The sequence below is a fragment of the Dipteris shenzhenensis genome, chromosome 18 (genome assembly GCF_047967505.1).
Source record: "Dipteris shenzhenensis isolate YYH24624 ecotype China chromosome 18, Dip_SZ_1.0, whole genome shotgun sequence".
In the NCBI taxonomy this organism is placed as follows: domain Eukaryota; kingdom Viridiplantae; phylum Streptophyta; class Polypodiopsida; order Gleicheniales; family Dipteridaceae; genus Dipteris; species Dipteris shenzhenensis.
This window is the reverse complement of record NC_141613.1, coordinates 46,833,067-46,855,669: the sequence shown is the minus strand read 5'-3', so window position 1 is coordinate 46,855,669 and position 22,603 is coordinate 46,833,067. Positions and strand designations below refer to the sequence as shown.

The window sequence follows — 22,603 nt, the reverse complement described above, 5'->3', positions numbered from 1 at the left end:
AGGGCTGCCCAACCTTTAAGGTTTAAGATCTCTGAGCATCCCCCTGTGTTAATGGCACTTGATGCCTTGAATAAAATGTCCACCGACTGTCCCTGTTGAAGAGTCCGGATTGTCCAAGAAACTGGTATATCCAATTTCTTCCAAAGCTTAAAAGTGTCTTCAGTGCAACCTTCACACCGGTTCTTCCAGTCCAACAACCCAAGGCTACGCTGAAGATGGAGATTTTGGGAAGGCTAGCCTAGCAGTCAAATGCTGAGTCCAGCAAAATCCAACCTCATGGGGGACTGCAAACAAGCTACTAACAAGGTTGGGATAGCCCTACTAGCTCACACGGGGAGGTGCTCTTACACCAATCCTCCATGCAGTCAATGTGGAGGATTAGTGGCGTGGGCTCACGTGCCGACATTCGCTCTGATCTTCTACCTACGTTGTCAACGGCACAATCCTCTCATTGGCACTTGTGCTACCACGTCACGTGTTTCATTCGAACTCATAGTCTAAGACTCGCTAATATGCCACGTGGCGTAACCTATAACTCCACCCTACCGTGTTACTCATGTGTTGTGCCTCCTGATCGAGCTCAATCGTTGCAGTGCCTCGATCGAGCCACATTACCCGAAATCTGCCAACAACCATTCTGCGTTTGCGAACAGCTTCCCCCTTTCTCATTTTCATCTTCATCTTGATCATCAAATCTAACGGTGCGCAAGCTCCAAAACCTCCCGAAACTCCAGAATTCTTCTCCGAAGCTCGCGTATCTCGCAGAGTCAACCTCTCCTTAAAAGTACTCAGGTAAGAAGTAAGAATATGAATGACATTCAAATTTGAAACTACTTTTAAAAAATTTTGAACTTAAGCTGTGAAGAAAAATGCAGTGTGAACAATGGCCGCAACAATGAAAGCTACGGAAAGGTTTGTCGCGTCCAACGAACAAAGTTGACGGATCGAATTTGTTGTTGGTGTCACAAAAGCATTGACTCTATGTTAACGGAAGGCGACGTAAAAAATGGAAACATTTATGATTGCCGGGCGACACATGTGCAGTCTGGGAATCTGGCAAGTCGTGATAAGATGCAGTCTGGCAATCTACGATAAAATGTGGGCGGTGTTCACGAGAAAACTGAAGTTTAATGTCACATGATAAATTCGATTCAACGTGAAGGTTTTTGTATCTGTTAAGAAAAATGCTGTGTGAACACTGGCAGCAACAATGGAAGCTACGTAGTACGTAGCTCAATTACGGACAAAGTTGACAGATCGATAGTTCTTGGAGGACGGGAAAACGCACTCGGAGGGATCAACGCTACATTGAACTTGTTATCGGATATGAACTCCGTTATGAAAGCATTGACTCTACGTTAACGGACAGAACTTGTTATGCGACGTAAAAATGTAAACGGAACGACGATTTTTGATTGCCGGACGGAAATATTATGAGGTAGCGAGGAGGCCCCTCAGGGTGACGGCACTGCTGCAGGGTGCGGCAGTATCCGTGCCCATTCCAAGTCCCTTGTGTAGCATCGCCTGCACTTCTTGCATACTCGGCCTGTTGCTCGCTTCCCTCTGCACACACAGCCTCGCAACCTCCGTCACCACCATCAACTCCCTCGCCACCACGCTTTCCTTCACCCTCTCATCCACCGCTTTCATCACCTCCTCCTTGCCTCCTCCCCCTTCCACCAATGTATCCGCCGCCTGCCACACAATCCCATCGCCATCAATCTCACGGACTGTCACACGCTCTCAACAAATAAGCCAGTGCTGCACATCGCAGCGCTTTAATGATCATACATCCCCAACTACCACTCGTGCACCACTAGACAACCTATCAATTCAATTCCGGTTTTTCGGCTCTTACCCAATCAACCAGCATGCCAAATTCTTCGCAATACGCAAATCTGCCGGTAACTAGCTCCAGCAACAGCACCCCGAACGAATATACGTCCCCCGCTCGGCTGTAGATCCCCTTTTGCACCGTCTCCGGATCCACTGTCCCGCCCATCTTCCGCACCACCGCAAGCTCTGCGCTTCCAGCGATCGGTACCTTCCCCAACCCACCGATCTGTTCGTACAAAATACCCGCATTAAAATGCTGAATCGATTTCCCAGCTTTAGATCTATTTCGTTCGAAATTTGCACTTGCTTTACCTTGGCAGCATTCTCTTCCGTCAAGAACACATGACACGACCGGAAATCTCCATGTATCACAGGCGGATCACAGGAATGGTGCAAATAAGCCAGGCCAGTTGCTAGACCCACAGCAATGCGCTTCCTTTGCTTCCACGACAGTTCCTCTTCCCCTGAAAAGAGAACCCATGTAGACAATCAAACTCGGAAATTAAACCTATTCACTGTCAAACTGCTCAAGAACTCGAGTATAGTACTGACAAGACTTCGTTTCCACAATGCTGGAAAATATTGCACCCTACACTATTTACTGACCCTCATGGACTGCTTTAACGCATGAATATGGAAATTCGGAGTGGCACACCGTGTAGGTTCTCATAGAGGGTGCCGTTGGGAGAATACTGAAAGACGAGCATCCTGGCCACCAACAACAGAAACGCGGACATTATGGTTCGCACAGATTCAGATCGCAGGAAAAGCTTGCATCTGAGCCGATCTACCCGAACCCTCGACACTCACTGAGAGCTTTTGTCGTTGCAAGTCCCTAGCAAGTTCACTAGATGGTGATGATACACCCGACTCAGAAGCTGGACCTGCGATCAGCCATGGAGTTGTCGACGAGAATATTACTGAGCTTTCTACAAAGATTTAAAATCCCATCTACAAAAACGAGAACGGGATTATAGCCCAAGAGCAAAGTATCCCCAAACGGACCTATCTACCTGAAAGCAAAAGCTTCCTTCTACGTCCGCGCTGTGTGCCACTTCCTCCTTGACTCGCTTTATAGCCACCTCTGTACCGTCCGGCAAAATGCCTTTGTATACGTAGTTGGTCGTCCCATTTCCAACTAGGTTGCTGAAGTTCTCGCTGTATTTCTTGATATCATTGAATGTGAAGGCCCTAACACGATCTACAACACAGAGATTTCAGGTGAAGCTTTGGGGATAAAACGTTCAAAAAAGAATTCTGCAGCTTTGTCGCTCAAGCTACAGGACCAGAGAACGACCGATACGGCGTCAACATCATATAGGGGCCACGATCCGTTGCGCTTGGAGCAACGAAGCGTGGGTCTATAGTTCAAAAGTAGATTTTGCAGTGAATTCAGCGTTTTACGAGAAGACAGTCCTGGATTCAAGCTTAGCCAGTCGAATTCGGTGTTTTAGAAGACACAAACCTCTGAGGATCACGAGAACGCAGCAGCGTTGCAAATTAGCTGCAACGACATTGCTAAATAGTGGAGGCACAAGAGGGGAGCGTCACCTCTGCTGTTGTAAGAAGCTTTGGCCTCCAGATGTCCCTTGATGATCAAGCGGCGTACGACGCAGGCTCGGAGGAGCAAAGCGAGGTAGAACAAGGAGAAAAGGACGAGAGCTAAAGAGATGACGGAGGAAGCGCCGATGAATCCAAACATCCAGGTATCCATAGGAGGAGGGGAGGATATGTTTGGGGGGGGAGGGGAGAGGAGGAGAGGTACAAAGGAAGACAACGGCAAAAAGGAAATAAATTTTTCTTTGGAAAAGTGGAAACGCAAATTTTTTTTTTTTTTTTAAAGAAAAAGATTGGGGCCGGCCGGCCGTTTTATGCCTCGTTGTCGGGTCAGCCCCCCTCAGCTTCGCCGCCGCCGTCGGCCATGGGCCCCATCCCCGCTAACCCCAACGTCCACGTCATCCCATTCCCTTCAACTACAGCATTAACACGTCTCCACCTGTCGTCACTTTGGAACGCCGTTTTTAACTAGTATCCCCTAATCATGATTTATCCCAAAGGTCATTCAACATTCCTACTTCCCCACTGCCCACACTTCTCATTGGTGTTTTGCATTTTTCTCCCACATTCGAGTGATTTCGACGTGCCCCAGTGCCCATGTCACGTTGCTAACCTCGAGCCAGCCACATACACAATCGTCTAGCAATGCTCCAACTCCACCCAACCTGATGGGCGGCTTGAAACTTTGTGGCGTTGCCTAGCATGTGTTGGGATATCTCAAGGTGTATGCCTCAGGCACACCTTGGTTTCTATGTGTGAGTGCTAGAGGCACAGTTAGGTGGTGGAAAGCCACATAGGATGATTGAGAGAATCTAGGAGCAGATTGAGGAGATGATTGTGGAGCTCTGAAGTCATCAGTGATGTCAGTGAGCATGTAAGAGGTGCCTACATAAGGACCTCACTCAAGTCTTCATTCTATAATGCAAGTATTCTGAATTTGTGTCCACTCTACTCTTTCCTTTCAGTTTACCAACATGGTATCAGAGCCATTTGATCCCCCTTGATCCATTTCTACCACATCTCTTCTTCCCAAAATTTGCTTAAGCCTGTTCTCCTCCATTTCTCTACCATTCTCCACGCCCTTCCTGCTGGAGATCCACCTCGAAGGGGCGAACCCTTGGCTGCAAGGAATTAAAGAATCATGGGCTCGTTTCGTCGCCATTTCAAGCAATTCGTCGACCCCTCTTCCTGCGTTTTCTCTCAGAATGCTCCATTCTTCTCTAATTCCTTTCAGAGGGAGCTTGTCCATACCTAGAGCTATCCTGTGCTGAAATCTGAGCAGCAATGGCTGCATATTCAAGCTGAAAACAAAGAAAAACCAGTCGAAAATGGAGAGACAAGCTATGGCGCCCTGACGTGTTTTTGCACCCTTTCTCCTCAGTGGACCTTCTGTGGTATATAAGCTCTCTTTTGCCTTAGAAACCCCCTTTTCCTTTGCTCTGAAGAGTGAGATACAAGCCCTCCAAGTTCAGTCTTTTGATTTTGACAGTTTTGACAAGTTTTTGAAGATGATGCTACATAAGATGCTACTCTAGCATTTCTGTTTTTTTGAAGTTTTCAATAACATCAGTACAACTGTGGCTTCAGCTTTGCTTTGAGTTGCCATACCTGGCTTTGATTGGAAAGCTTTCATCTTAGCCACCTCTGTGAAGCATATAAGAAAAAGCATCATTTATTGAAATTTGGTCACAAGACTTTGCTACATTAAATGCTTATATTTTGAAGCATTTCAGTTGTTATTCTAAGCCTTGTAAGAGAGAAGACACTACCCAATACCTGGGTTAGACCCTCTCACGGCTTGCTTATGCAAAATATGTGAAAAGCCTAAACATAAAGCAATGTCTTGTTATGCTACAAATGAAGAAAATGCCAACACGGCTTCCTTGTTGAAGATTGCCAAGATAATGGTTGCCAAAAAGGAAGCATTTTCAAAGACAGAAAATGCCAATCTACTTTCAGTTGATGTGCCTCCACAAGATGAGGCATCCTTTGAAGATTATGCATTTTAAATCATCTCTATGTATGCTCCAGATCTCTCTTTTTATGTTGAGTCAAGGTACTCAGCCTGGATAGTCCTCCAAAATGAATGAAATAAACTATTGTGTTTTGTGTGTTTTGTAAACACCTCTGGTCACCTTATGATGTAGGCCATGTGTATGGTTTTTGCTCCATGGTACCTCCTGCAGACATTGTGTGCATGTACATGCAAGGGAGATAACCATTCGAAGGTCTTTTGTATCCCTTTTGTTTACCTTACACCCATGGGAACCCTTGCTATTTTGAGATCCTAGCCATTGATAGATCCATGACCACCATGAGATGGCATGAGACACCTTGTGCTAGCTGTATCCTTGACATAGCCTGAGGCATTCCCTTGAGGGGGGGTTTGTTGAGATATCTCAAGGTGTATGCCTCAGGCACACCTTGGTTTCTATGTGTGAGTGCTAAAGGCACAATTAGGTGCCCATAAGCACAGTTAGGATGATTGAGAGAATCTAGGAGCAGATTGAGGAGATGATTGTGCAGCTCTGAAGTCATCAGTGATGTCAGTCAGCATGTAAGAGGTGCCTACATAAAGACCTCACTCTTCTTCATTCTATAATGCAAGTCTTCTGAATTTGTGTCCACTCTACTCTTTCCTTTCAGTTTACCAACAGCATGGGCACACCCATTTTTACAAACCGGCTGTCATATGGCAGGTCAATGTCATCAATGAAATCACATGTCAATTTTTAAAGTGCACAATCATAGACTTTCATAGCTACGTTTCTAAAAGATTCAACCAATGACATAGACTTACAGCCCCTCTTATTTTTGGCTTGCCTGTTAGGGAACGTCTTAGTGATGATTCATTTTGAAAGATAAAATTATTTTGTGTGAGTCCTTTATTTACTCAATTCACTATGCAAAAATGTTTTGTGATGTTAGGGGCTTCCTCTAAATATTTCGGATGTTTATAGGGTAGGCCTCATGAATGCTATTCATCTTTTTTCCCTTGATTACCGTGACTATTAGATTGGCATAAAATTAGGGAAGATGGGGCCCTCCAGTAAGGAAAATTTGGCTACGACTTGAGTACCCAAACTTGGGCAGCCAAGCCTCCCTACCCACACAAAGCCAAGGCACAGATGAGACATGGACTCCAACATGGCAAAGATGGAAATACCAATGCTACCAGACAACGGTTTGTAGAGTAGGATTTTGTTTTACATGTATTCACTGATCCAACTCACTCTAGCCTAGTGGGTGACATTCCGTGTGTAAAGGACCTTAGACTCTCTCCCTTTTTATGTACAAGACAATCTTCCACCTCATGGGCCACCATCGCTAGAAAGTTGGCTTTTCGGTCACTATCACAACGAATAATTAACTTTGTGATCACTTTCAGTTGGAGAATACAACTTGTAAATGAGGTCAATGCTCACTTTCACTCAACCCTTTACATACATTGATGGTCCTTGGTAGACCCTTCCCACTAATTAAGGTGGCAGATGGTGGCCCACAAGTGTCATTGCTCGCTACCTTAATTAGTGTGAAAGACCTTTCACAGCCTCCTTCATGCCTTTCACTAATTCTTCCCAACATACACAAAATCGATCTAAGTTGGAGCTCCTACTATGGTGTCAAAGCATGGAGATGGCAAGCAAGGAAAACACTAATCAGTTACAACCTATTCCACTCCTAACTGCATGTATGACCACTTAGCATAAGTAAAGTTGCTCTCTTAACATTGTTGGGGCCTAAACTCCCTAGTCCACTATATCAACATCACATTTTTATCATCAAGGACTAGCATCCCTTCTCTCTTAGAATCCTTTTACAGGTTATGCACAAATCTTTACTAAGGGCCTATTAGCCCTCACCAATTGTCAACATGCTTCATCATTATCCCCCCCCCTTTTGTTTACCTTACTTTGTTTGTCCCTCCTTATGTGAAAATAGGACATCTATCCCTCTGCTCTCTTGGTGATTGATCATTCCATTACTTTCTCTGCCATCCTCATGTGATTGGATGTATTGATGCTTACTATTGATGCTTACTATCTATACCTAGAACAAGCTCATTATCTATAATTATAAAAATGATTGACAAACTAGATTCGGGCATGTAGCCATATTGACAAATGTATATGTTTTATTTGAATTTTGTAACTTTAGCATATAACTACAAGTCCTATTTTTAGAAAATTGAATTTAGCACATAGCAATTTGAATTTGGCACATAGCAATTTGCATCATTGAGCACATAGCACTTTGCATTCTGTACAAATTACTTTGCATTAACCACATAATCACAAACTTCTGTGGGGAGAGATTTGGCACACTTCCTCTCCAAAATTTATAAGACCAAGGGACGTGCCCTTCCTTGGGTTTATTTCATTTTGCATTTAGCATAATGTAATATGAATTTGCCACATAGCAATTTGAATTTGCCATATAGTAATTTGCATTTGGCTTATAGTACTTTACATCTAGCACATAACCACACATTTGTGTGGGGGGGAGAGTTGGCACACTTTCTCTCCAAAAATTATAAGACCAATGAACATGCCCTTCCTTGGGTTGATATCAACACATAGCAATCTGTTTATAGCACATGACAAATTGAATTTGGCACATAGGACTTTGCATTTAGAATAAACCACACATTGATGTGGGGGGAGGGCTAGCACGCTTCCTCTCCAAAAATTATAAGACTAAGGAACGTGCCCTTCCTTGAGTTCATAGCACTTTGAATCAACACATGGCACTCTGCATTTAGCACATAGCAATTTGAATTTGGCACATAGCACTTTGTATTCTGTACATAGCACTTTGCATTTAGTACATAACCACACATTTGTGTGGGAGGAGAATTAGCACACTCACCTCTGTGTATCGCAAGCTCAAACAAGCCACTTCTATGGCTTCCATCAAGGGCCATTCACCTATAGACTCGTTGAACTCTTCTTTAAGACATTCATTTTAAGAGCTAGAGCATCACAATCTCTCTTCTTTTTTTTTAAAGAGCTAGAGCATAACAGCTCTCTAAGATCGTCATGCCTAGCTGTTACATACTGAGCGAGATTTATTATGGGGCGCATGAGATCAGTTTATCAAACACAAGCAACGACAACAAAATAATGATGGACATAATTGAGTTTGTGTGCATCAAAATGTTAACGAATCTTCTTTTAGTGCCATACCTTTGTTTTCATGTGTGCAAGTTTGCACAAAAATTTTGATTTCCCTTGGAACAATGGACGTTCTCACTGCTTTATGAATTCTTTCATTGCTATACATGTGGTACACTGTGCAAAGCAAAAATTTTGATTTTCATTGAAACAATGGTCATTAGTTACTTTATGAATGGGTAGCTATTTACTTTAGCAAACTTTTGAGCTTATATTCAGATTGCACTCTCCCAATCACAAATACTAGGATAACGATGTTGCTTTGTTGCCTGACAGAACAAAATTACACAAAGTTACCCACGACAGACGACCATATTGTATCTACCTTGTTCATAGCATCAAGATGCGAGAAGAGACTAGTATCAAGGCAGACATTGGAATCCTTCTACACTATTGTAAGCCGAAACTTTGCTTCCAAATTTTCCGTCTCCATTCCTTCAATCATGGAACCCAATGAAACCTTCTCCAAATTGCCTTGTTTGAGTTTTGCATCTGTTGGAGGAAATGGCAGAAATGTCACATGTAGAATCAATTACAGGGAGTTCAATAATGACAACCTTTCCTAATTGCGTATCTCGGTTGTCACATTTTGTCCTTTAATTTCTATTGAGATAACATCCAATGATTCATCTGATTTTGTATCTACAAGTATAAAATCATGAAATTCAATGCAACGAGTTCATCCATGGTGTTCTCATAACTGCTTTTGTCTCTAACTAAGTGACTTCCATTCGTTGCTTCTATTTTGTTGATAGAGTCTTCATCATCATGCTCATTAGAATGGAACTCCTTTTGAACTCTTAAAACTTTCTCAACATTCAAAAGTGTGGTCTGTCGTGGGAGCTTGGTGCAGAAACATCTGTAGACTGGCAATTCTAGTCTTCCCGAAGCGTGGTTTTGCAATGACAACCTCACCTAGTATTACTTCTAGCATAGTAAGCCTTTGGGATCACATTGTTACATCATATTTCCCTTCAATCCACATACACCCAATTTCGGATTGAAACATGGAAGGAGTAGTGCAAAAACTTTTACAGCAGAGTCATCAACGAGAAGGAGAGATTAACTTTGTCGTTTGACACGAAAGCTTGAAAGGATTGTTGAGAAATCACGCTCAACATCACGTGATCATATGTGCATAGCACCATCATGTGATCATATGTGCATAGCACTAATAATTATAAAGGAAAGGGTCAGATGCCCCAACCCTAACCCTAAATGGGTTTGTATATATTCTACTTTTTCAACTAAATCTAGTGTACAGTTAGCCATTTGTGATGTGCTCTCTAGCTGTGCCCTCTCTCCTCTCCCCTCTTCATATTTTGCCATGGTATTAGAGCATGGTTCCGCCTTCCGCCGAGGCACCATCCTTCTTGTGAGAGAGATTGAGATTGAGAGATCGAGAGAATGAGAGCGAGTGATTGTTCTTTCATTCCAATGATGAAAGGTTTCCATTAAGTGATAGAAAAATTCTATCCATTTGAGAGGAATTTCCGTGCATTCATTTTCTTGAGAGTTCTTTGAGCGATTAAGTATTCATTCTCCAAGAGAGAGAGAGTGATCATTAAGAGATTAAGTGTGAGAGATTTCTACTTGGTGAGAGGTTCATGAGTGATTTCTTCTCTGGGAGAGAGGGAGAAATCTTTGTGAGACTTTGTGTGAGAGAAATAGCTTTGGAGCAAACCTTAGCTTCCTCGACTAAAGCTCAAGCATCCATACCGACTCTACAGTAATCACGTAACTTCAGGAGGCTCTTCATCAATGACTGGTGCTTAGCAAGGTCCTACAACATAGCACACTACAACTTCGCAAAGTTCCAAAGCTCACAGGCATCATCTATAGCCCTAGCCAACTAGCGACGACACAGCAATCTCTATAGTCCTACTCGTTGCTCGCATCTAGCTAACTCTACAAGTCTCCTACAAGCACCTTACCTCCAATGAGCTCTCCAACAAAGACGGGCTCATATCCCTTCCATGTCTACGGACTACTCCAGCGATTGTGACTAGACGGGGTACCTCTGTAACAGTTGATAGCCCATCTCCTTCATCAGTTGCTACTACAGGCCCATCTCCTATACATGGATCCACAACTACAGCTCTATTTTCCATCCAAATCCATTCCTCTGCCATTCAATGCTCCTACACGGACTACAACAACAAAGGAGGCTGCTCACAATGCCAACTGTTCAAGCCAGCAAAGTCGCCCATCATTAATGACTCTCTGGCTCCAATGCCGTTCCACCGAGCTCTAGCAATCTCTTCAACATCCTTGATGGAAGCACTGCAACAGTAGGCACCTGTTGGGATAAGTATGATCAAGGGCTTGCTCTATGGTGCATGTGTGCATCTAGGGGAGTCACATGTGTGTTTGTGTGTGTTGTAAAGGCACATCAAGTGCTATGATGTGTCTAGTGTGTGACCTAAGTGATGATGTAAGATAAAGGCAATCCCACTGATGTAGGGATTGATTCCCACTGATGTAGGGGCTGATTGCCACTATGTAGGGAAGGTATTACCTTCTCCCCCTTTCTATAAGAGAGAGTCCTCTCTCTCACAATCATAATAGAGATCTACCATATTGCTTTCATTGTGCTCTCACACCTCATGGCAAGATGCATCTATTCTATCCTACAGGATCCTACAAATGGTATCAGAGCATTAGGTTCTAGATCTAGCCTAGCCTAGCATTAGATGCTATCTCTAGCATAAACTACAAGCTTCTTCATCTTCTCCATTTTTCCTCCTTCTTCCCAAAATCTTTGAGAGCTCTGTTCTCTGCCTTCAAGCGACCTTTGCCCAAACCCTTTGAGCTGCAAACTCCTCACGTATGGATGAACTTCTAGTTGCAAGCATTCAAAGGAATTTTGATTGTACGCACAACGCCAACACTCACACTCTTTGACAAAATTTCGTGCAATGCCGCCTCTGTACTTGTAAAAGAACTCTCAAATCATACTCAGCTTTTTCAAAAAGAAAAATGAAGTACCCTCATCTAAGGAAGTGGACATTGGTGACTATGTTTCCTTTCCTACTCTAGTTGGTTTGAAACTAGTTTTCAAGAAAAGCAGCCAGGGGACATCGACCATGTAAGTATTCGATGAGTGCATGTGATTCAAGCCATTTGATAGGTTCTTCAAGAAGGCCTTCATTAACTTGTGCAAAAATAGCTTTACCTGGTTCAACAGTCATCCTCTCTCTTGGAAGGCCTGAGCTTCGCCTCTTGAAAGTCTTATGGAGCTTTAGGTGCTTGGACTCTAGTTGCTGTGCTATCGAAGGTGGGGGCATCAGAGTTGTCTCTGTGGGAGTTTTTGAAGAACAATGCACCATTTTCTTGGGATGGCTTTGCAGCTTTGGTCTCGGTCCCGTGCTTCACTTCTTGTACTCCCTCTTGTCCAAGAGCTGCCATAAGGTTTTTCCATTCTCTAAAAAGAGCTGAGAAGAATCCCCCTCCTCTTTGTTGGAGAGCCCTCGCATACAAGGAGTTGGGTGCTATAGCTTGTCTAGGGTGGCTAGCAATCAATGCTTTAGAGTGGAAAGCACCACGACCTGCTAACTTGCCCAACCTGCTTCCTCCCCAGCCTAAGATGGTAAAGGCATTACCTCATTCAATGGTTCTTCCTTGAGAATCAAAAGGAAATGACTAGATTTCTCTGCTTCTGCCATCTCGAGCATTCTATTGAGGTGGAGCAGGAAAGTTGTCATCTAGTGGAGGGAAGGAAGCAAGATCAGTGAAGTTAGGGCCTCTATATTCCTTTCCAAAAGAAGGTCTAAGAGGTGAGGACATTGTCACATCATGCATGAGGAATGAGGGATTCTATATGAGTGTCACATGCAGTGAAGTGAGCATTGATTGGGACAAAAACGTTGGGAGAAGGGATCCGTTCTTGGGTCTGAGAGGAAGGAGAGGGAGCCTAGATTGCGAGGGACACAGGTCACCATCTCTGTCTCCATCACTGTCCTCCATCTTCCTTCCCACTCTCTTTAGAATTGAATATGATTTCCACTTGCAACCACTAGTGGTGCTTCTCGATTGGCAAGGCTTGGGCTAGCAAATCCCTTAGTAAAATGATCAAGAAGTAGAAAAAATGCATTGTGATGACAAGGGCTGGATTTGGTTCTGATTCAAATGCTGAGTTGAACTCTTCCATCTGAGCAGCCAGATCTAGGAAAGAGCCAACTTTAGGGAAATCAAAGCACAAAATATTGTATTCTATATTTGGATTTGCACATGCATCTTTTCTAGCAGCGTTGCAGGGGCATAAATGTTGGTCAATTCACGAGCTACACATAGCAATATGTTGTCCAAAAATCTTCACGCGTTAAAAATTGCATGCACCATTTAGGTTGGATTCCTACATCAGTATCTTCCTGGGGTACTAGCTTATAATCTAGCTAGGTATAGCCCCCCTAAGTATGCCTAGCATGTTCTCACTGCCACTTGCAAAAGCTGTGCTAAATGAGTTCTGTTAGTGCCCTCACCTCCATGATATATTTTTGAGAGAGATGAAAGCTTTTCAGCTTCCCTTTCCATCTATTAACATCCGCCACATCCTCGACTGATCAAAAGGAAGTAATGGCCTCATACCAATCTCATGGTTGGGTGTGGAGTCTTGCGGTTGATCCTGTTCTTCTAGTGGCTACTGTGTGACTTCCTGTTCTGGTACTTCTTCATATGGTCCTTTGATATCTGAGAAGAGCATAGGTTTGAGAACATTATACCAGTGCCTGGTACCCATGTCTTCTTGTTTCTCTCTCCATCAGCTAGTTGGCCTTATGTATCCCTTGCCTCATGATGTGCGGTGGAAGGCTGCATGGTAGTGCAAGTGCTTGCATGGGTGCCTGTGATGGTGGAGCTTGGGCATATGCCTGGTGCTGTGTCGGGGTGTGAGGGAGAAGGTGGAGGTGGGGTAGATGAAAAAAGGTTCCAAGCCAAGTCCATATCTTGGTCCTCGACTTCAGTGGGGTAGGCTACATGAGAGTCATCAAACTAGCTTATTAATCCAGGCTATGTGTCAGTGTTTGATTGACTTAGTGATTGAAGTGTGAGTGGACACAAGAAGCCTAAGCACCTAGCTGTGATGGATGACTATTATGGAGTGGTGAGTCAATTGTGGGAGCTGAAGACTAACATGATTTTGTTCTATTCTCACCTAAGACTTAGACTTGCTATCTTCACCTAGACTCTTGTGCATAGAAGGTGAACTAGGAGCATTAAGTCTAGAAATACCTTGCATCTTTCCAAGCAATTTATTTGCTCAATACACCTATGAAGAGTGTGTGGGAAGCCTGTAGAAGTGGTGTGGTGCTTTCCTGGTATTGGCTTCCACTGATTGGAGCACTGCTTGGAGTTTATCATAGAAGTGGGGAATCCATTGGTCCTTAGGTTACTCGATTAGAGGGCCATGCCGTGTGCCTCAGATGTTAGTGTCATAGAATTAGTGATAGATTTTGGTGGATTTATCATGTGAGTTGCTCTTGTGACCATTGATGTGGAAGCTGATTGTGGGGTGGGGTACCACGTTGTTCTGTTTCCTTTTTAGCAAGCAACTTCACTTTTTATGGATGTGAAAGGAGAGTGGGAAGCTTGAATTATATCCTTGGTTGTTCTGGGTGGAACCTGGGAATAGGCACTGATGTGTGAGCCCTTTGGTAGCCATAAGGAGCACTTTTGTCTATGTGCTTGTAATGTTGTTGGAGTTGGAATGGCCTCATTCCTAAGTGTGGCCATAGTGGCAACAACTCCTGGAACTATGGGGCCTATCAGCTACTCTTTTGCCTTTCTCTCTTTAGAGGATGATGCAGTTGATGTTTTGTTATTGATCAAGATTACCAAGGTGTAACCGTCATAAGTTAGGGTCACCATTCATTCTTGCCATCACTCAATCTAGCAATTGACTATCTGGTGATGGTGACTCACGTGTCATGAGGATCTTGAATAATGTAATCGTAGCCTCTACTCTTAAATAACTCTTTGTGGGAGCTCCATAAGCACAAACAACCCACTTGTGTCACCCAAGTGTCTATCGAATCGTGTGCAAGGGAGAGGGGAGAGGGGAAGAGAGAGGAGAAAGAGCATGAGAAAGGGAGATGGGACTAAGGGGACGTGGCAATCACAAGACAACTCACAAGGAAGAACAAGGAAACTCACAACGAGAGAATGACAGAAAGGAGAGCTTCTATTCCATTCCTTAAAAATACACAGTGAAGACAAAAGTCAAATGTTTGGCCTTTTATACAAATCAACTTTTCAAGGGAGGGCCAACCCTATTCCATGTACCACTCTCTATCTCTCTCTCTCTTGCTACAATCACTTGGGCCCATCTATTGCCAAGGCATATGCTACTCCTTTCCACACTCCTTTATCTCAAAATGGCTCTTGTGTTATTCATACATGGGATCCAAATGGACCTTGTGTTAGCCTGCCCAATTCGGGCGATCTCGACGACTACTTTGAAAAGGATCCATTTGTGGCTCAAAACTTGTAGGGTTTGGTTGAGGGAGCTCGTGGATAATAGTAGAAGCTCATGAAGAAACTCTTGGCTGCAGACCGATTTAGTTCGTGAAGCTTGTATGCTGTTCCAGCTGTTACGTCAGTAATCCTTGTGGGTGCCTGATTTGAGGTTGCCAGCTTTTCTTACGACAGATGATTCATGGGAGGATGTTTTTTCAGTGAATTCGACAGTACAGAACAAGGTGGAGGCGGTCTACTCACGGGTCACACAGAGAAAGAAGAATTAGCGCAAAGAATTTCGTGAATGCTCGCAGCAGCCTATCGTTTGTTGCAGTTGATGATGGGAATTAATCTTGGTACGTGAGAAGTTTTTGCTCGTCTGAAGAGATTGCACATATTGGATTTCAGTTTATGGGCTGTTGTACGTTCCAGGAATTTGCAGGTGACATAAGGGCAACGTTTTGAGATTGTGAGTGTTTTGCTCGCTGGTGCATTATAAATCGTAGGGTGCAGCTGAATGTTAGCTAGCCCTTGTGATAGTAGTTGCATATGGTTTGGCGTTGGTTGGGGCATAGGAAATAAGCTGATGCTCTCTACTCACGGGACACGAGAGAATAGTTTGTGTTGATTGTGTTGTAGAAAAGCTGGCATTGTTGCTGGCTAGCAAGCTCTTGACGATGGTCGCCAGATGATTCACCAAGGCCGTATTGCAATTTAATTGCTCAGATGATTTGTCTACTGGCTTTCATGGCGGATAGTGCACGTTGAGCAGCTTGTACCTCTCATATTATATAGTTCTATGGTTGTGATTATAAGAAGTGCTGGAGTGCTACTGCGTACAGTCCAAAGACGGCTTCTCTCGCGGGCTGCAAGGGTTCATTGTGTGGTGATTGCTTTAGCTTGTAACAGCATATATTTGAAGGTCAGCCATGTGTGTGGAAGAAGGAGGATTTGTCTACAAGGACGGTGGTTTCTAACAGCCTCAAATATCAGTTGTAAAGAAAATCAGAAGCCCAAGTAGAGGAGTCATTGCATGTAAGGTCCAAGGCTCCGTCCAAGCTTCTTGACATCTAGTTGGAAGATGCTTTTCACTAAGCATTGCTCTGGCACTGTTTGCTAAAGTCCCATTCTTCCTTTTAGCTCTTGCATTCTGCTGAGGAGTATCTGCACATGTGAATTGTCTTCAAATGCCATGATTTTTGCAAAAGTTCATGAATGCTGAAGACATGTATTCACCTCCTCTGTCTGGTCTCATGACCTTGACCTTTTTGCCTATTTGGTTTTCTACCATGGCTTTCAATTCTTGAAATTTGGAAAACACTTCAGATTTCTCTTTTAGAAAGTAGACCCAACAATATCTGCTGTAGTCGTCGATGAAGGTCAAGTAATAAAGTGAACCATTGATGCTACAGGTCTGGGCATAACCCCATACATCTGTATGTATCAAATCAAGAATACCTCGTGCACGAGAGGTACTTCTGATAAAATTGGTTCGCTTTTGTTTGCCGAAGTAGCATGCTTCACAAACCTTTCCAAGAAACTGTAGCTTTGGAATCCCAATTGCCATATTCTGATTCCTGAGATCTAACAAGTACTTGAAGTTGACATGACCATATCTTTTGTGCCATCTTGCAAATAGTGGCATTTGTTGCATTTGAGCTGACATGGCATGGTTATCTGGTACTGTAGCTAGCATTCTGTATAAGCATCCTTCCTTGATACCTTTTGCTACTAGCTGACATCTTTTGGATTTGTCTCTGATAATGCATTCATCACCATCGAAGATTACTTTATAATTGTGTTCCGTCATTTGACCTACTAACAAAAGGTTCTTGCTGAGCTTTGGAACATAGAGCACATCTTTGACTAATCCTTTTGTACCAGTGAAATTGTTCATAGGGATAACACCTGTCCCTTGAACTAGATTCGGTGTATTGTCTACTATGTAGATGACATTTTTATGTCCTTCTAATGGCTTCATTTCTGTGAACCATTCCTAATGATTTGTCATATGAGATGATGCACCACTGTCGATGTACCAAGGATCCTATTCCACTTGGTCGACTTGATAGCTAAAATCCTCTTTGGGATTGAAATCAGTGTCTAGGTGCATTGTATCAATTTGATGCAATTCCTTGCTTGCAAGAAACATATTTCCATGTTCATTTGCAAAATGACTATGACTAGAATGTCCACCACGATGATTTCCTCTTCCTCAGGAATTCCCTCGATTACTGCTGGATTGACCGCCTTGGTCGTACTGCTTCTTGCAGCAATCTCTTTCATAGTGTCCAAACTTGTGACAGTAGTTGTACTAAATGTTTGACACATTGGTGGATGCATTTCCTCGTCCTTGGAATCTTCCTCGGTTGGAATAATTTCCTCTTTGTTGATTTTGATGTTGTTGAGGATGTTGCTGATGCTGATGTTGATTCTGACTTTGATTTTGTTGCTGATGACCACTTTTTCGGTATGATCTACCTCTGTTTCTGCCTTTGCCTCTACTTTTGTCTGAAGCTGTGAATGCCTGATCATTATAATGACCTCTACGTGCTTGAATGGCATGAGTCCTGAGTTCTTCACTAAGTAGGACTGACTGAAGTGCTTCTAGTGTCGAAATTTACTGTTGGATGGCAATACTCTGGACTAGATTCTTGTATCCCTCTCCTAGTCCACCATTCAAGATTCCTTGAACCATTTCTGTGGGGTTCATAGTCTCTCCTGCTATTGCAAGTTGATTGTTGTAGCCTTTTATGCAGAGTAGATAAGCATGACCGGTTTCACCACTGTTGCAAAAACTCTGGTTGATCTGGTTTTTCAGTGTGAGAATCCTAGATGTGTTCTTGGACTCGTAGAGAGCTGCAAACATATCCCATGCTTCTTTTGATGTTTTGACTGTGTTGAGCTATCCTAGCATGACATCTTGCACATTCTGCTTGATCAGGTGATAGGCATACTTGTCTTTCTTATCCCATATACTGCTTGAGCTCGGGCAATGGCAGGATCTGCTACTGGTGCAGAAATTGTTTGTGTAGATGTAGATTCCGTTGCTGGTGCTGTGACAACAGATGGAGTAGAGCTACTGGTGGCTAGATTGTCCAATGGTCTACGTGTAGACCCATCGACATACTCCCATTTGTCCTAAAGCACAAGAATGGTCTCCATTCGGTATTTCCATGTACTGTAATTGGAGTTGTCTAACTTAGAAGATGCCTCCAGATTGAGGTTGCTAGTCGACATGGTGCAAGCTCGCTGCAAGAAATGTACTCAAAAGTGTCATGAAAATCTCTGTATGAATCAACTGCAAATACATTGAAGATGCCAAGTGAAATCTCTGAACCAATGGTGAAGATAGAACTGCAGTATATAAAATCTGATCTATATTACAAGGCTTGTGGCAATGATGCCGGGAATAGCCAAGAGGCTTTACAAGGTTGAAATGATGTGCACGATGCCATGAGATAGCTGAATAGGCTTTACAATGGTGGCATGTGTGTGTGAAATCAAATGCTATCTGCCCACTGAATCAATCTGCAATGCCTCTAAACTCTGAAGTTTTCTCACTGAACTAATGAACATAAGGTTTCAGGTAATGTAATGATGTGAAACCGTATGTGAGCATATGGACTAACTCCGAGTAGGTACTAGTCGGGATTTCGGGCATGGCTTAGATTGGCAACTTGGGGAAATTCAAAGTGTCCCCTCTATGGCGATCTAGTCTACTCTGATCTAAATCTAAACCAACTATCGATCAATGAAAGAACAGCAAATAATTCCTTTTCTTTTGTTCTTTTTAAGTGCTGGGTCAGATGCATCGATGTAGAGGCAAATGTGTGTGAAGGAAGTGGTTTTGTCAGCAAGGCTCAAATGTGAGTGTAACTTGCACCAAAATGTGTGCATGATGTGACAAGCACGTAGAGCACAAAAAAACGAGCGACTTTCCTTTTTGGACCACCCTCAAATTCTTCTTGGATCAAGAGATATGACTTGATCTAAATGGAGGGGCAAAAGGAATGCAAATGGTGCTCAATGATGATGTGTCACTGTGAGTCACATGCAATGATGATGTGGCACTATGCCTAGCAAGAGGTGTGCCAGTTGAGCCTGTGCTGAGGTGGCAAGACTGGTCACATGAAGTGACTGTGAAGCATTGTGTGTGCCTGTAGAGGTCAGTGCTGACTGGACTGCTGAGGTGGCACTACTAAGGTGGCACTGCTGATGTGGCATTGCTGAGGTGGCAGAGGTGACATGGCAGTAATGACGTGTCTATTGATGTGGCTGATGATGTGGCCACGATGATGTGTCAGTTGATGTGGCACGCTGAGCGAGGGCGATGATGTGGTAGATAAGGTCTGCCACGTGGCTGGTCCTTGACCAAGCCATGGTGTGGTGACCCTGAGGATAAGGTTGGTGATAAGGTCACGTGTCAAAAATCTAACCAATGAACAAACCCAGGGTCCACTGACCTAACTTGAGCTAGAGCCTATCTACCACTTGTCGCAAGGGTAGAGCCTTGGGAGATCCGACAAAATCTATCAGATTCTGTCAATGTAAAAAGACTCCGACGAGTCATACGTTGTTGTGGAGTCTGTCGATGGAGCAGCGCTGTGCTTGTGGATGGAGACAGTGAAGCTTGTAGAAGCTGTCGTTTGGCTATGGAGGTTGAGTATTGGAGATCGTTGGCTGACGGTGACTTTGGAAGAATTACTCGAAGCCTTAGCTACTGCACGTCGATGCAGGTCGGTTGCTGGAGGAGCAGATCGTCTCAGCTGGCTGGACGGAGAAGTTGGAGCATCACCTTTGCTCCGTTGGATTGCGAAGGAGAGCAGACTATCATTAGAGAGGCTTCTGTAGATCTTGGAGCTCGTAGAGGAGCCACTATGAAGCCTGTTGTAGATGGCTTTGCTAGCCGATCATTGGAGGATCTCGTCAGGAGTCGCGGCTTGTTTTGGAAGCCGTTTGCAAGGTGTTGATGGAAGCTACAACCCGTTGATAGAGTCGGCTGGCTGAGCAAGTTCTTGGAGGCTGCTAGTCATTGCAGTCCGAGAAGGAGCTCACAATAGATGCTCAATACAGGCAAAGGCTTTGGAGCCTTTGCCTTTAAATTTTTGTGGTCGTCAGTGAGCGTACGTCGATGGAGGACACTATGGGAGGCGGCCATTGCAATAGGAAGCCTATGAGCTCAGGAGCTTGCCAAGTCACTGTCTGCCAGCCATTTGGGCACGTTTTGTTGGAAGTCAGCACTCTCTACATGAGCTACATGCATTGCTGCTGGAGAAGGCTGTAGTTGAAGAGCCCGTTGAAGGAGGGTTGTTGGTCGAGAAGCTACAGCAAGAAGCTCTCAAAGAACTCACTAAGTCTCTCAACAAATCTATTGCAAAACAAAGAAGAATCTCAATGAACGGAAATTTCTATCATCAATGGAATGAAAGAATGCTCACTCAACGGAAGTTTCTCTCATGGAAGAGAAAACTCGATCTCAATCTCTATCTCACTCTCTCAAGGATTGCAATGCCTCAGTGGAAGGCAAGGGAGCTCTGATACCATGACAAAACATGAAGAGGGGAGAGAAGAAGAGTGGAGATGAGAAGAGAGGGCACAGCTAGAGAGCACACCACAAATGACTAACTGTACACTAGATTTAGTTGAAAAAATAGATTATATACAAACCCTTTTAGGGTTAGGGTTAGGGGATCTAACCCTTTCCTTTATAGAACTCTATAAGGTTAGTGCTATGCACATATGATCACGCAATGGTGCTATGCACACATGATCACATGATGTTGAGCGTGAACTCTCAACAGTTAGGGATAAGAGGGTTTGCATTTGATACATGGGTTGGGGGAGGGACCTCGAAAATCAACATTGAGAGGTATCATGATTTCCCCACCTATGGCTTAGTAGGTGGTGGTATTTTATGTGGTTGCTGGTGTTGGCATTGGGACAGATGTACCCATGCCTGTATTCATTGGTGCAGACTAGAAGGGACGGACTCCTGAAGACAGTGGGTCCTGGGGCATGGTAATGCTGGTTCCATGTAGTGGGCGGTAGGGTGGAAATTGAGGTGCCCCATATTTGACGAAGGCTGGTGGGGCCAGGGCTGTTAGGGGATCATAAGAATTCCACCTTGGAAGTTCCTAGTATCCCCTCGACTTGGGTCTTGTTTATGGAATTCCCTCATCCATGGATCTTTATCATCCATGTTTTCCCACTGAGGGGGTCTGGCATAGGCGGAGGGACCTGGATCGCAATGAAGGTAGTTTTTGTCCCAGTCCAGAACTGTTTGCTGCTAGCCTTCCCTCCCTATGAACATGCCGACAAAGGGGTTCTCCAAGTATGCTGACTATGTTCGTCCTAGCCGAACATGTTAGAGAACGTACCTCTAAGCCTAGATGCAACCGAAGGTGCAGGAGAGTTGGGAGAGGCTACACTTGTGAAGGGCGCCCTTGGACCCAAAGGGTCTTGCATCACTCCTTCAAGACCTCTATTTCATCTGAACTAGATGGAGTTTTTGGACGAGGACCTACAAATGAGCAGAGGCTCGAGATCGAGCTTCTGGACTCCCAGCTAGGACGGAGGATGGGCTGAGCATAGCTCAAAGTGCTTTCTTCTGGAACGAGACCCTTTGGCACTTCCAGGGCTCAAGTGCATGTGGGATGCCTCTAGCTGGGGACACGCAAGCTGAACTGAGGTTCTAGAAATTTATTTTAATTCCTTCGCTACCTCAGAGGTATCGCACCAGTCGGCAGGATAACTCTATAGCACCGATCGGTGGGCTATGCATATAGCAACGGGTGGTGTAATATGGTTTTGGTGGCAGGTGACAGTGAAACTTTCAATGACGACTAGCAGAATAAGAATATAGCACTAGTTGGTGTGATAGATGTATCATGATGATCGATGGGATATTGATTGCCACGTGGTCGGTGCGGACGGTCGGAAGGGATATCCCCATGGGTGTAGTAATACCAAATAACATCAGGTGGCGGGATAGGGAATCAATGGGATCTAACACGTCAGTCGACAGGATAGTATAGTGATGGGCATGGGGATTAACATGACGACAATAGGTGGAATACACCTATAGCGATGATGGTGGGGTAAGTGTAAAACATCGGACGATGGGATCAAATAGTGATGGGCGGTGTGATGGAAGTAATGCGACGAGCGGAGGGGAACGATTATGACCACGGACGTGGGGGTGGGTTTACCATGCCGGTGGTGGGGTAGTAGAATAGCAACGGTCGGCAAGGAACCACTACAATGCCGGTTAATGGCTATCAGATCGGTGTAGAAGTAACTCTAACATGCATTAACTCCGAGCGATGGGGTAAACCGTAGTTAGAGGTTAGGTCAGCAGAGAAGTGCTATGGCACCGGGTCAATGCAAGGTGACCGATGGGATCCAGCTAATGTGTCGATAGGCAGGGAATCTGGTCGGTGCAATATAGCTACAGCGTCGACTTGGCAGGATAGTCATACACAATTTTGCCAACTAAGATTTGATGATTCCTGATGACTTTGTAGTTTTTGTTCATGATTTTTTGTGATGCCCCGAGATGCTACACTACCTAATCTACCTAC

The 22,603-nt window shown here is 44.1% G+C and overlaps 1 protein-coding gene across 1 annotated transcript; it reads right to left on the bottom strand.

The window, feature by feature from the left end:
* Positions 1 to 1,140: 1,140 nt before the first annotated feature.
* LOC147891314 (protein CLAVATA3 INSENSITIVE RECEPTOR KINASE 1-like) lies at positions 1,141 to 3,561 on the bottom strand. Its single transcript, XM_087390032.1, has 7 exons — positions 3,388 to 3,561; positions 2,850 to 3,037; positions 2,647 to 2,720; positions 2,492 to 2,544; positions 2,149 to 2,300; positions 1,859 to 2,062; positions 1,141 to 1,695 (listed from the first exon to the last, which is right to left on the bottom strand). The coding sequence occupies exons 1-7, from the start codon at positions 3,548 to 3,550 to the stop codon at positions 1,432 to 1,434; spliced, it is 1,098 nt and encodes a 365-aa protein (XP_087246158.1). The 5' UTR covers positions 3,551 to 3,561; the 3' UTR covers positions 1,141 to 1,431.
* Positions 3,562 to 22,603: the final 19,042 nt, after the last annotated feature.

Excerpts from the sequence above, each read along its gene's own strand:
- LOC147891314 (XM_087390032.1), bottom strand. The coding sequence starts at position 3,550 with ATGGATACCTGGATGTTTGGATTCATCGGCGCTTCCTCCGTCATCTCT. Across the intron at positions 2,721-2,849 it reads AAGGAAGCTTTTGCTTTCAG|GTCCAGCTTCTGAGTCGGGT; the intron begins GTAGATAGGTCC and ends GGCTGATCGCAG. Across the intron at positions 2,301-2,491 it reads CCTCTATGAGAACCTACACG|GGGAAGAGGAACTGTCGTGG; the intron begins GTGTGCCACTCC and ends TTCTCTTTTCAG.